The sequence below is a fragment of the Elephantulus edwardii genome, unplaced genomic scaffold (assembly GCF_000299155.1).
Source record: "Elephantulus edwardii isolate Elephantulus edwardi_28Jun2011 unplaced genomic scaffold, EleEdw1.0 scaffold00008, whole genome shotgun sequence".
NCBI lineage: Eukaryota > Metazoa > Chordata > Mammalia > Macroscelidea > Macroscelididae > Elephantulus > Elephantulus edwardii.
Window position 1 is genome coordinate 22105811 of NW_006399758.1, and position 16231 is coordinate 22122041.

General features: G+C 36.4%; 1 protein-coding gene across 1 annotated transcript in view; it reads left to right on the top strand.

Annotated features, from left to right (window-relative positions):
• The window catches only part of ZFHX4 (zinc finger homeobox 4), a 242312-nt gene that overhangs the window by 202552 nt on the left and 23529 nt on the right, over positions 1–16231 (top strand). Inside the window, exons 5-9 of the mRNA XM_006880542.1 lie at positions 5008–5124; positions 11924–12057; positions 12258–12458; positions 12995–13112; positions 14110–16226. Of these exons, the coding sequence (XP_006880604.1) occupies positions 5008–5124; positions 11924–12057; positions 12258–12458; positions 12995–13112; positions 14110–16226 (2687 nt within the window). The remainder of the gene's footprint in view (positions 1–5007; positions 5125–11923; positions 12058–12257; positions 12459–12994; positions 13113–14109; positions 16227–16231) is intronic.

Sequence of the window (16231 nt, forward strand, 5' to 3'; positions counted from 1 at the left end):
TTTCATGCCTGAAAAGGTGACAGCAGGTTCTTGATCTGATGTCACTGCTCAAGAAGAGAGTGGGGCAGCTACTCTGCCTGAGTTTCTCTTTTCTCTCTGAACTTCTGAATCAAAGGAAGATTTGCTTCAGTTCAGGAGAGAAAAGACCTGTGAGTTGATAGCCTCCTCTGGCAGACAACTGTTACAGCTAGGCCAGTCCAAGGTGCTCTGGGTTAAAGACACTTAATTGACTCTACATGAGGGGATACAAGGCAGAGCATGGAGATGCACACAGAGCGGATGTGTACAGAGACCTGAATGGAAAACCAGGAAATCTTAGTTTTCCCTTAGATTACTGGGTCTGCCACGTCACTTGAGTTCCAACTGTCTCACTCTCTTCTACTTGAGCTTAAGATGTCCGACATGATCTAGCCAAACAACACTGATCCCCATATAGTATCTCACTCAAATTCCAACTGTTTTGCTTGTTCCTGGCTCATTGCTCCCCATCAGCTCAGACCCACTATCAGCTCCTGGCTCAGCCCATAGGTATAAAATTTTGAAGTCAAGGTCTGGATGAGATTTATAGTGAGTAATAGGTAAAGATGAGAATGGAACTTTCAGGGAAAATACATTTTAGTATTTAAGTGTTTTTAATCTGAGATACCTCAGCAATAAGAGCTAAAATGGATCTTTAAGGAAGATAAGAGGCAAGTGCAATGATATGATGCAATATTATCCAGGAAAATGACAAATAAGACCTGTTTTTGGCTGCCTGAGTGTTTCTAGAGCTGTGATCTACAAAATGTGATCTCTTGCACAGGTCCATAATCTTTGCATTAGAAATACAAATTGTCAAGCCTCACCAAAAACATTGAGTCAAAGACACTGTGCTATGGCTAACAAACTTGTATTTTAACCATTCTTCTAGGTGTCCTCAAGTTTTAGAATCACTTTCCTAGAGCATTGAGTGCTAGGGGAGAAACAAAGAAGAATGAGACTGAAGAAGTAGAAATGGAGCAGATCTTGGAGTTATTTTTCCCATGTGTACAATGTTGAAATTTTCTTTATACCCAAGTCAGTCATTACCGTTGACCTGGAACTGACTCATAACTGAACCTCCAGTGAGTTTTCAGAGTCTATAAATTGCATAGGGAGAGATTACCCATCTTTTTCTCATTGAACTGCTGGTGGATTTGAACTGCTTGCCTTTGGGTTGGCAGTGCAACTGAAGAGTTCCCTTTATAAGTGACGATAATGGTTGAAGAATTTTAAGTAAGGAAGTCATATTTAAGTAGGCCATATGGAGGATAGATTTAGGCAGGGAGGGCCTAAGGTCAGGGAAGCTGTGGAGGAGTCCAGGAAAGAATTCCCATAAACCAGATGTCTCCCACTGAATAGATTCCTAATATGTAAGACTGCAGATGTTTAAGTTACTATCCTCTGTTTCCTTTTTCCATGACTATTTCATGGGCTAAAAAGTATACGATTCCCTTACAAGACTCAGAAAAGAGAGTTTCCCTATCCGATTGAATAGTAAAGTAATAGGAACAAGTACAATTATCTGGTGCTTATATCAGAGGGCTACTGCTGAAGTAGATTTGGTATTTTAATTTCACAGAAAAATAATGTTGGTTTCCCAATAATTTTCATTTTTAAAAGAAAATCTAAGCTAGTAATTGAAAACTTCTTCAAATGCAGTTGCATAGAGAATATCCGTCTATATATGATATAAGTACTGGGAAACATTAACTATACTGTACTTCTGTAATAAAAAACTAATGTAATTTTGTCTTCTTTCCTCTTATTTTTAAACATTTAAACAATATATTATCAGTTATCTGAAAATTGTCATGTTCTAATAAACCCTAATGCACATTTTAAGCATATGTAAAGATGTATCATAATTTAGTATGTAAATAAATACTCTCTTTTTTGTTCTATAAGGTAAAATAATTAAAAACACATATTCTTTAAATATAACAGTATTAAGAAATTTGATAATGCTTTCATTATTAATCATCTATTAGTAAAGAAGTTTATTGGTAGAAATGAGATCAACAACTTCAGTATCAATATTTTGGAAATTTATGTAATGTATCTCAATTCTAAGATGCCCTTTAACGTATAATGGCTAAATTTAATTTTTCCTAGTAAAGCATGTTATATTTTATGACATTTTACAATTGACAAAATTGAGGACTTGAATATTATACTATAGTAATTCCTTCTTTTAGACCTACACCCTATCCAATGTTTTCTAATGAGAATGGTTTCTTCACAGCATTGCTTTTGACCTTCACATCTATTTCTGAAATAAATGTCAATTTACCTTTAAAACTCTTTTTGAGGGGAAGAGTGACCCTTTTCCCCCTTCTTATTTACATGAATTTTTATGATATATTTAAGTTACCTTTTGATTATATTTTGCATGATAGAAAATTCACAATGTTTCTATGGCTCCAAAGAGCCTACCTGTAATAAATGGCTTTCCCCTTCAAAACCACAAAACAGGTCTGAATTGCTTGAGCATTAGAGCTAATTGCATACCTACTTCAAAGAAAGAACTAGAAAAGAAAGAAGGGGGGAAAAGTCACAGAGGCCAAGCGTTGCAGGCAAATCCACCTCTAAAGGTTATGAGCTGTGGCTTGTAGGAACTGGGCAAAGTTATGGCCTCAGACCTGCTGTTTGCGATTAAGTTGATGGGGAGAGTCTATCCCACAATCTTCCCCTGCTGCTGACACAGAGTCTTTGTTCACATCCAGATTTTTCAAACAGTTGCCAGGGTCAGGTGGAGGTCAGACACCACAGTGATGTATAGAAGAATATGTCTGGGAATTTCTCTCACACTTAAAACACATACCAGAAATGAAGAAGAGAACCCTGCAAAAACTGGCTGATGAGACCCAGATTATACTGCAGCTTTTCTTTTAGGACCTTCATAATTTTCTGTTTCTTCTCTTGACAGACCATGTTTTATTAATGTGAGTTGCGATACCCTTTACGATTTTATGTCCCCTCAAGATAAGGACAGTCAGTAGCACTCCAACACTTCATTTTCCAGCCCTGGGGAAAAGGTCCAGTAAATCTAGTACACAAAGTCTTGAAGCTCTTCCCAGGAGGAGTTGAAAAGTAATGGCTAAAGGCTGTTTTAGGCTACAGGCCTGACACTAGATATGGTGTCGTGTGTGTGTGTGTACTTGGCAAGGACACAGCCCAGCCAGCCATGAGTCTAACCCAGCACTCTAGCCTCCCAAATTGAGCTCAGTCACTTTTCGCTAGCTGAGAGAGAAGAGGTTGCTCTGCTTGATTAGAAATTATGACTAAGCAGGAGTTAGAAAGAGATTGGAAATGTAATAAATATTGTCTCTTCTCTTTGCAAAGTGAAATTTCCATATGTATTTGTCAAAAATGATGCTCCCCTTTTCCCATCATGACAAACCAGCTAGATACCTTTGCTTTTGTGCAGAGGCCAAATGTGCATATGGAATGAATGAATTTGCGTGGTGTGCCTTGTGGAGGACATGTGGTTAAACTAACTCTTATTTTGAGTATGTTTAAATCCTCATCTTCTTCTTAGCTCCTTCGAGTGTTCTGTGGAGCCCATAACTGTCCCCCCTCTGTTCTTGCTCACAGTCACAGAGCATGCATGCCTGGCACTAGGAACCTTTTTCTTTCTTTCTTTTCTTTCTTTTTTTTTTGTGCTCAGCTGCTACATATGACAGTGGATATTTCATTCTGCTGTCAGAACGTTATTAATAAAACATGGGGTGTGGAGAGGGCCACGATTTCCCCTTTCAATCACTATAGCATTTGCAATGAAAATTTTATGCAGTGTGTAATTTTCAGTTAATGCCCGACACTTAAAATGTCCGTAGCAGCGTTTTGTATGGTTATTGAAGGGTTAATTGTATCATGTTCTCTGCATAAAAGCTCTGCTTATCAAAAGCAAATAGAAGAGTGTATGCAAATGGGTAGCGATGACCTTTTGCCTTTGCAGGGTTAATTTATATGGTCATTAAAGATTTTATGAAATTGAGCAGCCTGGTGCTCCAAATCCCCTTTTACCTTCTTCCTCTAATTTATGTAATTCCTACCTGAACAGGGGAATATTATTTTTTTTTATTTTTTTTATTTTTTTGTGCAGCAATGAAAACAGCATGCCATGCTGTGGGGAGTTGGAAGCCTGGTTATCTGGCATTACTCAGATTGCTAAAAATTCATTAAAATGTGACATCAGCACAGTGAGAGACAAATGATCGCAGGATGAAAGAGAACAGTGGGCCTTTCACGGATTAGTGCTACACAGCCCAGCGCAGAGGCTAACTGCATAAACAGATTAATCCACCAGCAGCGACATAGCTAAGATTTACAGAATAATTAAATAGGGTTGAGTTACTATAAGGATTTCCATGTAATCTAGCTGGTGTGAACCCGTGAATAAGGTGTGGGCTGATGCTGTTGTCACAGAAGAAGTCTACCTTGTTATACCCTCTGCCTTGTAGAGCTCCCCCTATAGAGAAAAAGAATTCCCAATGTAATTCACGTTTAGCGATCTTACTCTAACAAAATTCAAAAGAATTCTTCTGGAGGCTAGAGTCTGAAGGCAGGACTAAAACCTGTCACATTGCTAAGAATTTTCCCCCAAGAATCAGTTTGTTCTCTTACCTACAAGTCTACACAGAAGTGGGCAATGTTGTTACAAGGTCCTACTGTTGAATTCCAGAAATCACCTGACACCCAATTTTTAAACCTTCTGCAGTTTAAAAAAACTGGGCTGAAACACATTTATTTTATATTCATTTAGTATACATCACATATTATATATGGACATAAAAAAATTTTCCATCAGGATAGCCAGCATGTTCTAAAAGAGACTTTGAATGTTTACATGGGGATTTTTTTTTTGTATGAGTATCTTCAGATGTTTCATAAATAACTAAGTCATTAAATGGTCACCTAGTTTATTTTATTTTGCGTTTTCCCGGGGTTTTCAATGCTCCTGAAGGGGTCTGTCTTTCTTAACAGAAGAACAAAGTGAAGAGACAGAAGGCACTATTAAGGCTGCAACAGCTGCTGAAGATGATGAGAAAGACACGAATGAGAGAGACAATAGCGAAAACAAAAACTCTAATAAAGACTCTGGTAAGATGCTAGACTTGTTCACCTTTTCTTCCCCTATCCTGCTTCCCAATACGTCCTTCCTTCACTAACCCTTCCACCTCAAAAGCTTATTAAAAGCTTTTATTAATTTTAAACTGTCTGAGCATTCTCACTACTATTCATTGCGTTTGCATTTTGCATGTGATTTTTATCAGTAGCCTCCCATTGACCTATTTTTAATCATAACCATCTGACAGAATAGATGTGGATAAGTTGAAGAATATTACAGGACGACCAGCAAGATTATTTTTTAATCAAATCAGTTTGTGTGCTTGTAATTTTTTAAGCGCCTTTCATTAATCTTAGTTATACTTGTGATTCCTCTGATGGCATATTAATTTTTCATAAGCACAGGATTAGATATGACTTGAATTTTGTCATTCAATCACATGCACACCCCCTCAAATCAGGTTGCCCTAAAAATAAATATTATTTTTTCCTTGCTTTTTTACAACTTGCACTCAGGAATTTGCCCTTTTTAAGGGCATCTATTTGAGGCATTTCAAACGAAATCCAGTGAAAAAGTTTACAGATGATTCAGCCTAAGAAAGAGGAAATATCATTGAAAAGGGATTAGGTGCTGGGTAATTTTGATCTTCTAGAACAGACAAATCCCAGTAATGAAAGCTACTGTCTTTGAAAACAAACCTTCGTGTCATGACATTTACTTGTGCACAAACAAACCCTAGGCCAGCATCTGGTATGGATACCTAAGGCTTTTTCTGTGTTTGATTTGGCAAATATATGACTTCATCCATGCTTTGTATGTATGAGATGGAAATCTATGGTCGCAATGAATATTACATTGGCTACTTTTGCTGCACGCTATACCTAGTTATATTATGTTGAACTCATTGAAGCAGAAGAAGTGCTGAAACAGGTTCAAGCCTATTAGTTTCAGGTAGTCATCTATCTTTTCCATGAGTCCCAGTGACAGCCGCATATAAAGAGGCTTGTATTCACTACAGAAACATTTGGTAGTGCAAAATATGTAATTTTTACATGCAAGCCTATTTAAACCTGAATTATGTTGTATTTGTAATCCAGTCTTTGAAATATCTGTGTTTTGCATGTCCTTCAGAAGTTATTTGAAGAGCTTTCCTGTCCCTCACTCAACATTGGGCCACACTCAATTCCTTTCAGGTGCCCAGTAGAAAAAGTTCTATTTAAATTTACTTCTAGGATGTGCTAGCTAACATATAATTCAAATTAGATTTCCTAAAGAGGACCTAAGGTTGGTATGAAGTCTAAACTATGTAAATGGATGTCATAGTTGTGTATTAGGAAGCTTGCTTCTGGGAATATGGGCAGAAATTTGAAGTACATAATGATAAGTATATTGTTGTTGGTAGTGCTATCCAAACTTCATTTGAAAAAGACTGAAAATGACAAAGTAGTCTGTTCACTGTTTAGGATGTACTTCATTAAGGTGACCTGATTGGCTAGTTTGAGGAGGGAAGGATTATGCATGCATTCATAGGTATGTTCCACATATTAGTTTTGTTGCTCATTCTTCAAAAGAATTGGTGAAACATACCAAAACCACTGTAATGTTGAATGCCCATTATCACATAAGTGTACAGCATTAATTTAGCTTTTAAGTATCTCATGCATAGTATGTTGTGTAGGATGGAATCTGGGAGGGAAGTCCTTGAAAAGGAATCTAATTTTGCCACTGAAAAAAAAGATTCTTTCTTGAAATAGACCACAGAATTCTATCCCTTTTCTCCACAAAAGGAAAACGCTCAATCATTCCTTTCTAGTCTAATGAATTATTCTCCTTTCTCAATACCTAACTCTGTTATCCAGAAAAGACTCATAGTGGTAATGAGTTAAAATAAATGTTCATCCCGATAGAAATATCTTTCTAAATACATACTCATTGCCATCAAATCAGAATGAATTCACAGCTGACCCATCATTGGCTTTCAGAGGCTATAAATTGATCAGGAGAAGATAGCCCGTCAGAGCCACTAATAAACTGACACTGCCGGAGAGATGTGGTCTTTAGATTTGCAAGGCAAGTCCCTACAGACTGTGCTGGTGGGAATAAAAATGGACTTAAAAAAATACCATCTAAAAGCCATTACAGATTGGCAAATACTTGCCCTTGACACCTCCCAGCCCTCAAGAAGACATTTTATAAACAATAGCAAACTTTTAAAAAAGTTTCGCCTCTAAATTGAATTTCATTAGTAAAAAGTTTTATTACATGGCTTTCTTTTCTTTTCCTAGGAAATATTTCAAATTATTGAATAACCACTTAAAATATTTTCTTCTTATATCTGCTTTTGTCATGTACCATCAAATCAAAACTGATCCATAGCTTACCCGCCAGCAGGTTTTCAAAGAGTTAATCACATGAAAAGAAGTCACTCATCCTTTTGAGATATATACACACATATATATACATGTTGCTGCTGATTGCCTTTAGGTCGAGCACACCTCATAGCAACCCTATGAACAAAAGGCCTGAAGCCCCTCTACAACTATCGACATTTATCAAAGTTCATACAGTTTCCGGAGGCATGTTGTTTAGGAAATATTATATATATATATATATATATATATATATATATATACTTCCTAAACAACGTGTGTGTGTGTGTATGTATACCATATATGTATATATACACCAGAGAACTACTACAAAAGCTTATAAATTAATCACTATCTTAATTAGTTATATGAGGAAACAGTGTGACCCCACTTTAACACATAATTTAGTCAAAAGGAGGGAATTAACACATGTTAGGAAGACTGTGTTGTATAAGCTGTTGTACTTTGTTGCTGGCATTAATCTCTAGGACTAGAGCTTTCAAAATGAGACTTTGCAATATTCAAGTTATATTTGTTGAATATTCATTCATAATAGAAAAGCCTCCTAATGCCTCATTTATATTGTCATTTAAATCTAGTGCCACTTTAGATTAATTATAATCCAAATTACAGCTCTGTGCAGTACAAGAATTAATATAGAGTTTATCCAGATTAATACATTTGCATTGAAAATGTAATATGTCTCTGCCATGGCTAAGGGGACCACTTTTTAATAAAGGAGTAAACATGAGGAAAGATGGAAATTAACCTTCATTATTACAATTAAAATTATCCTTTCATTCTAGTCTCATTAGAAAGAATACTGTACCAGTAATTATAATTTTAGAATGATTTAGAGTTGAATAACATCTTCAGTGATATTGAAGTTGATATAATTCAAACTTTGTCAAATACATTGATTCATAAATAATAACTCTGTATTTTGTTTTATTGTTTTTTCAAAATTTGCTTTGAATACATGTGTGTTATTGAATTCCCCTCACTAGTTATGAGTATAAACCATTTTACAACCTTCTGTATTTTAGGGATTGGGAATTATTAAGCAGGAGGCATATGAATTGAAGTGAATTATGTCATTTTTTATATTAGCAATCTCATGCAAGTTAAATAATCCTATCACTGACAGATAATCATTGACTTATCTATTTGGGAGTACTTATTTGTAATTAGACATAATTTTTTTAGTTAAAATGCATTAAAATGACATTGTTCTTTGAAAATATTATGGTGTCTTTCACAACATAAAAATGAATTATGATTCCATATGAAAATTTTGCCCAGAATAATAAATAGCATTATCAAATAAGTTTCGGACATAAACTATAAGTAATCATCACACCTAATAAAATATCTTCCTCAGGTTAATTAGACCTTATTAAATATAAGGCATTTATAGGATAGGATAATTCAGAAAAACGGTCCTGAGTTGATTTCCTGTAATATACCAGGGATACTATGGAACATGAGATAGCACCTCTTTGTACTCAAAGGCATGCATGCATAAAATGTAACTTCCAACATCTTAGTGAATAATCTTGGCACAAGCTCACTCTATGTTATTATATCTCAGTATTCTCTGCATCTTCTTCTTCTTATCAATGGCATGCATTTATGGGGCCCAGTCTTTATCTATAACCTTATTTTAATTAAAAATTAAGTAGTTTTTAGGAAATTCCTGGTTTATATTCAACATATTGTTTAGTTAACGAAGTTAATTAGCCAAAATTATTGTTGGCATATATCAGTCAGAATACTATAGGTAACAGTTGTTGAAACTGTTATGTGCTAGTTAGCCTAAGAGTTTACTTTGCTCATGCAACACAGAACGTCACTAAATTAAAATTGTAACATTATTAATATTAATAAGCATAATTTTCTTAGTAAATATGGTATAGATTATAACAAATGTGCATACTAATATATAGACTAAATAAAATATTTCAAGCCTTAAAGTTAGTAAGAGTTGTTTTGATCCTTTATAGTACGAATATTTGGATAAAATACACATTGAACATGTGTAAAGCAATAAGGCCAGATCTATACAATGAAGAAATTTGGCAGTTTGAAAAGTTTATTCTATTCCTGATATTCCATAGGACTTTTAAACAACAAAAATGAAGAAAATCTTCTTTTGGGTGGCAGTCTTTGATAATGTAGGAAGTTGTACCACCTTATTATTTGATCATATCTATCTGTATAATGTGCACAGAAGAATCATATGGAAATATGATATAGCATTAGACTCTTCAAGAAATGTTCCATTACTTGTTAATGGAGAATTTTGTTAGGAAAAATCTGTACACTTCTCAGATGGAGGTAACTGATAGACATTTGCTGATATAGATGAAAATCATTTCAATGTGCTTTGCTGGTGTTCTTTATTCAACTTGGTCTGACACTTTTTAAGCAGTAAATGTGATTGTATATGCTACATATCATGTTGATTCTTAAGTGTTTGTTTTAATGCTTTTTAAACAAGATTGCAAAGTATATTCTGATTTGAGAAAAATAATTTGCTGGTGTCAGAAATAACTAAGAGCTAAATATTTCTGGTTTTGACAAATTTTTGTATAGCAAATATTTTAATATTGTTTTATTAACATAACAAAATATTCCAGGCTGTCTCAAATATAAAGTTATGCAAATATAGGGTGTCCCCAGTTTATGACATATTAGCAGTATAATGAACTGCTCTTCTGACTGGAAGGCTTTGGGGATTTTATTGTACATCTTGTCATTAGTAATACATACCACATGCTACAATTTGCTATGGCATGCATATTATTATCATCCTCATGCTAACCTCCAAACACAAATAAAAGATAGGTTTTTTTTAAAAAAAAAAAAATTTACTATGTCAGAACTGACAACACAATATAGGACCACTGATACTCCTCTCTAAATTGCAATCTACTGATACAAATAGGTTATTTTTTTTCAAATTTCTACAAATAAACACAATATATCTAAGGCACATGTGTATATATAGGATACATGTATCAATACAAGTTAAATCTAAAGTTTTCACTATATAGAAATTAAAAAAAGGCTATTTGTTAAAAACTTCATACTGATTTTATATTACAAACTCCAAGGGATGAAAATGATAGTCATTGTCTGATTTAATAATTTAAATTTTATTTCCTAAGGATCATTCTTAATTTTTAATTACTCTTTAAATTCAAAACTTTGAAAATTACCTATATTCTATAAAACATGTATTCCGAATAGAAATATGGGGGTTTTTTGCTTTGTTTCCATAACATCCTTGACCTTATTTTTAAATTAAAACAGAGTTATTTTGTAATAAGATCCAATTTGTTCATTTATATGAACCGTATGTGGATTGAAAAAAAAAATCAAGATAAATCTTCATGCTCGGCATACAATCAGATTACGCTGGGACTATATATTTACGCGAGGTCTGATAGCAATCAATGGTTTAGCTTCATTGCATTTCAAGATGTATTTGCACCCAGTTGTCCAGTGATAGTGTCCTCACCCTGGAAATAATTTAGTTGCAAATTGACTGGAAGATGGTGAAAATTGAAAGTTAAAATTAGAAATACTCATAATAAACAGCAGAAAAAAGGTCAGATGATGCCGCGCTATGATGAGATTGGAATGGCTGGTAAATGAGGTTTTGTGTTTGTCGTGAGATGTATGTGACATGCCTACCCAATGTCGCTGTAATATCCAGCCTCGCAGAGGATATTATCGGGCAAATTGATGCTGGGAAGAATTTTCTGTTAGATTGGGAAATTAGAATCACACTCTTCTTTGATGTGTGAGAGGCTCTTACATATTACATAGCTCATCTAGGGATATTTTCAAATCATCTTTAACACTGAATATTTGGATTAACCTCATAAAACAATGGTCTTCTAGAGATTTGAGCTATAATTTTATGGGTGCAGCCAATTGCTAGACCATCTAAAGCAAAAAAGCAAATCACTAAGGCAGACGGATGTCCAATGTAGGGCTAATTTTTAAATTCTGCATTAACCATGCAAAAAATGTTATATTTACGTTTCCAAATTACAAGTCATCATCTCTTAGAATTTTGCAATCTTTCTTTCTCACAAAATTTGGAAGCGAATGATGTAAATATAAGTAAAAATAATCATTTTTTAAATTGGATTTTGTGAATGGAAATATATTTTTTTCTTAATATATAGGCATTCTAAGCCACAAGCAAATATTATTGATGAATCTCTCAAAGCCATTTAACTAAATATGAGACAGGAAAACTTTAAAAAAAATAATTTTCAAGGCCACTTGATGGACAAAAAGAAGTGTGCTTTTACCTTTTGAAAATAGTGCAGTCCACAAGTGTTGAGTATTTTTAGTGATTCAGTGGATTTAAGGTGACAATTCAGATGTGACATCATTGGTCTTTTAAAAGTTTACTTCTTCTATTCTTTTTCCCCCCCCCCATCAGGATTAATCACACCAGAGAAGGAACTAAAAGTCAGTGTGGCCGGGGCAACCCAGCCACCCCTGCTGGCAAAAGAAGAGGATGTTGCAACGAAAAGGTCAAAACCTACAGAGGACAACAAATTCTGTCACGATCAGGTAAAAATGCTATTTATCTTTTGCTGTATAAATTTTTTAAATTGCTTAAAAATTTTTAAGGCCAAAATGATTGCATGCTGTTGAAATGTAGGCAATCATTATGTTTGGCGATCTGATCAACCCTTAGTAGTACTTCAAATGTTACAAAGTCAATGAAGCACATGAAGTAATGGCGGCCATATTTATGTGATCTTTTTCAGTTCTATCAGTGCCCTTACTGTAACTACAATAGTAGGGACCAGAGTCGTATCCAGATGCATGTCCTGTCTCAGCACTCAGTGCAGCCCGTCATTTGCTGTCCCCTCTGCCAGGACGTCCTCAGCAACAAAATGCACCTCCAGCTTCACCTGACACATTTGCATAGTGTGTCTCCAGATTGTGTGGAGAAGTTGCTTATGACAGTAAGGACACCAAACGTTGATGCATGTTTGACATCACTTGAGAAAAGATATCAAAACAGGATTTATATCTATTGGTGGATAGAAATGTATTCACTCTGTAATACCATTTTCTTGACTGTCTTATAAAAATGGCAATGAAAGTTCATTTGCAACCTCTCTTAGATTTTAAAAAAAAACCATCTAGTATAATATAAGCATAGCATATTCAATAGGATGGTATTATAATATTTCAATAGGATATTGAACTATCTAAAATAGGGTATTATAACGATTTTTAACATCTGTTTTTAATTTTCCTTATAAAAATAGATCTCTAAAATCAAAACTTTTTAATCTGTATTAAATCAAGGATGCACACAGCATTGTAATAGTACTGATCTGAAATTTGAAGAGAAAGCTTCTACTTGAAAGATTCACAAAATGTTGCTACTTGGTTTAAAAAATTGTAAATGGGACACATGATTGCCAAATGGCAGACCTGATGGTGTTTGTGATTTCTTGAGTATAGTTAATGTAAACATCTTTGGTTTTAAAAGGTGCCTGTCCCTGATGTCATAATGCCAAACAGTATGCTCTTGCCAGCAACCACCTCTGAAAAGTTGGAGAGGGACACGCCTGCAGCCATTGCGACTGAAGGGTCTGGGAAATATTCAGGTATGCCAGTTTCTGGCCACGATTGACAGAACATATGCTAGGAAGCTGCCTTTGAGGCAGTAATCTAGGATTATTACTATGAGGTAAGGGAAGGTGGACCAGGAAAGAATGATGGGGACATAAAGAGTCCTGACATTTCCTTATGGTACATTCCCACAATGGAATACTATGCAGCACGCAGGAGCAGTGGTTTTGTAAATTACTACCCAACATGGGAGGGACTGGAGAGCATTATGCTAAGTAAACTAACTCAATCTCATAAAGACAAATACTGTATAAGTCCATTATTGTAGAATGAGTACAAGGATCAAAGGAGGGGGTGTGCTTAATCATAGGGTCACACACTTTGATGGGTAGAGGGAAGGAAGAGTAAAGAAAAGGGGAAAGATTTGGTATGAAAAACCATGTCTATGAACTTTATGAACTTTTTAAGTAAATCAGTATAAAATATTTTTTTAAAAAAAGAAAGAATCCTGACATTTCCAAGATCTGTAGTATCCAAGGAATATGTAGTATGTGTTCTTGAGTTGGAGAAGACTAATTGTAGACCCTCCAGTGTCTTTTCAGAGGCTGTAAATTATACAGGAAGAGATTGCCCATCTTTCTCCCACAAATCAGCTGGCGAAATCTGACCACTTACCTGTGGGTTGACAGCTACTACCCATAATTTTTTGAGACCTAAGTGTCAGACTTTCAAATGTTCTGTGGGTTGTAATTCATAAACACCAGGACTGTGGCCTTTTATGTAACACTGATTGCAGTACTCCTTTTACTTGGGATCTTCTTTATCCTGAAATTTCTTAAATCCAATGTGCTTTGTTGTTCATCTCTATGTTCATCTTTTTGAAGCTAGTAGTTATACAATAAATATTTCTTCAAAGAATTGAGCAGAAGAACTTTTAGAGGCCCCTACTTATAGTATCTCTTGGCATTTAAAGAGTGAATTTTATTTTTGTTTTCCCCTATAAGAGATATATTGTGTTTCTTTTCTACACAGGTGAAAGTCCAATGGATGACAAAAGTATGACAAGTCTTGAAGAGTCAAAGGCTAACATGGAAATTAAGAGTGAGGAGCAGAAACCAAGTAAAGAATCCACAGAAGTGTCAGAATGGAATAAGAACAGTAGCAAGGATGTGAAGGTTGCAGATACACTGCAAGACCAACTCAGTGAACAGCAAAAGAGGCAACCGCTCTCTGTTTCTGACCGCCATGTTTATAAGTATCGCTGTAACCACTGCAGCCTAGCTTTTAAGACTATGCAGAAGCTTCAGATACATTCCCAGTATCATGCAATTCGGGCTGCCACCATGTGTAATCTCTGCCAGCGGAGTTTCCGTACATTCCAGGCTTTAAAAAAACACTTGGAAGCAGGCCACCCTGAACTGAGTGAAGCTGAACTCCAACAGCTGTATGCTTCTTTGCCTGTGAATGGTGAACTTTGGGCAGAGAGCGAAACAATGGCCCAGGACGACCATACCCTGGAGCAAGAAATGGAGCGAGAGTATGAGGTGGACCATGAAGGGAAGGCAAGTCCTGTTGGAAGTGATAGTAGCTCTATTCCAGATGACACGGGCTCTGAACCAAAGCGGACCTTACCTTTTAGAAAAGGGCCAAATTTTACAATGGAAAAATTCCTTGATCCATCTCGCCCATACAAATGTACAGTGTGTAAAGAATCCTTCACCCAAAAGAACATTCTCTTGGTCCATTATAATTCAGTGTCTCATCTGCATAAGTTGAAAAAAGTCTTGCAGGAAGCTTCCAGCCCTGTTCCTCAAGAAACCAACAGCAGCACAGATAACAAACCCTACAAGTGCAGCATATGTAATGTTGCCTACAGCCAAAGCTCCACATTGGAAATCCACATGAGGTCTGTGCTCCACCAGACAAAGGCCAGAGCTGCAAAGCTGGAGCCCAGCAGCCACGTGGCTAGTGGGCACGGCATGACCACAAATGTGAACAGTCCAAGTCAAGGGATGTTGGATTCTCTGAGTTTAGCACCAGTGAACAGCAAAGATACCCACTTAGATGCCAAAGAATTAACTAAAAAGCAAACTCCCGAATTACTCCCGGCTCAGCCTGCCCACCACCCACCACAGTCACCAGCACAAATTCAGATGCAACTACAGCACGAGTTACAGCAGCAAGCAGCGTTCTTTCAGCCTCAGTTTCTCAACCCAGCCTTCTTGCCTCACTTTCCTATGACCCCTGAAGCACTGCTGCAGTTCCAACAGCCTCAGTTTCTCTTTCCATTCTACATACCTGGGACCGAGTTCAGCTTGGGGCCAGATCTGGGTTTGCCAGGCTCTGCCACCTTCGGGATGCCTGGCATGACAGGAATGGCTGGTTCTTTGCTTGAAGATTTGAAGCAGCAGATTCAAACCCAACATCATGTTGGCCAGACTCAACTTCAGATACTCCAGCAACAAGCACAACAGTACCAAGCCACACAGCCCCAGCTGCCATCTCAAAAGCAACAGCAGCAACAACCACAGCAGCAGCAACAACAACCACCACCACAACAGCAACAGCAACAACAGCAGCAACAACAGGCAAGCAAATTATTGAAACAAGAGCAGACCAACTTAGTGAGTGCAGACTGCCAAATACTGAAGGAAATGCCATCTTATAAGGAGGCAGACGAAAATGCTGAAAAGCATGAGAAACCAAAGCAAGAACTTACGAGTGAAGGTGAAGGACTTAAGGACAGCAAAGATACAAAGAAGCAGAAGTCCCAGGAACCATCCATCCCACCACCACGAATTGCCTCAGGGGCGAGAGGAAATGCCGCCAAAGCGTTACTGGAAAACTTTGGTTTTGAATTGGTCATTCAGTACAATGAAAACAGGCAGAAAGTCCAGAAGAAGACCAAAAGTGGTGAAGGTGAAAACACTGACAAACTGGAATGTGGAACGTGTGGTAAATTGTTCTCCAATGTTCTTATTTTAAAGAGTCACCAGGAGCACGTCCATGGGCAGTTTTTTCCCTGTGGAGCACTAGAGAAATTTGCTCGTCAGTACAGAGAGGCTTATGACAAGCTTTATCCAATTTCTCCGTCTTCACCAGAAACTCCACCCCCACCGCCTCCACCGCCTCCCCTGCCTCCAGCTCCTCCACA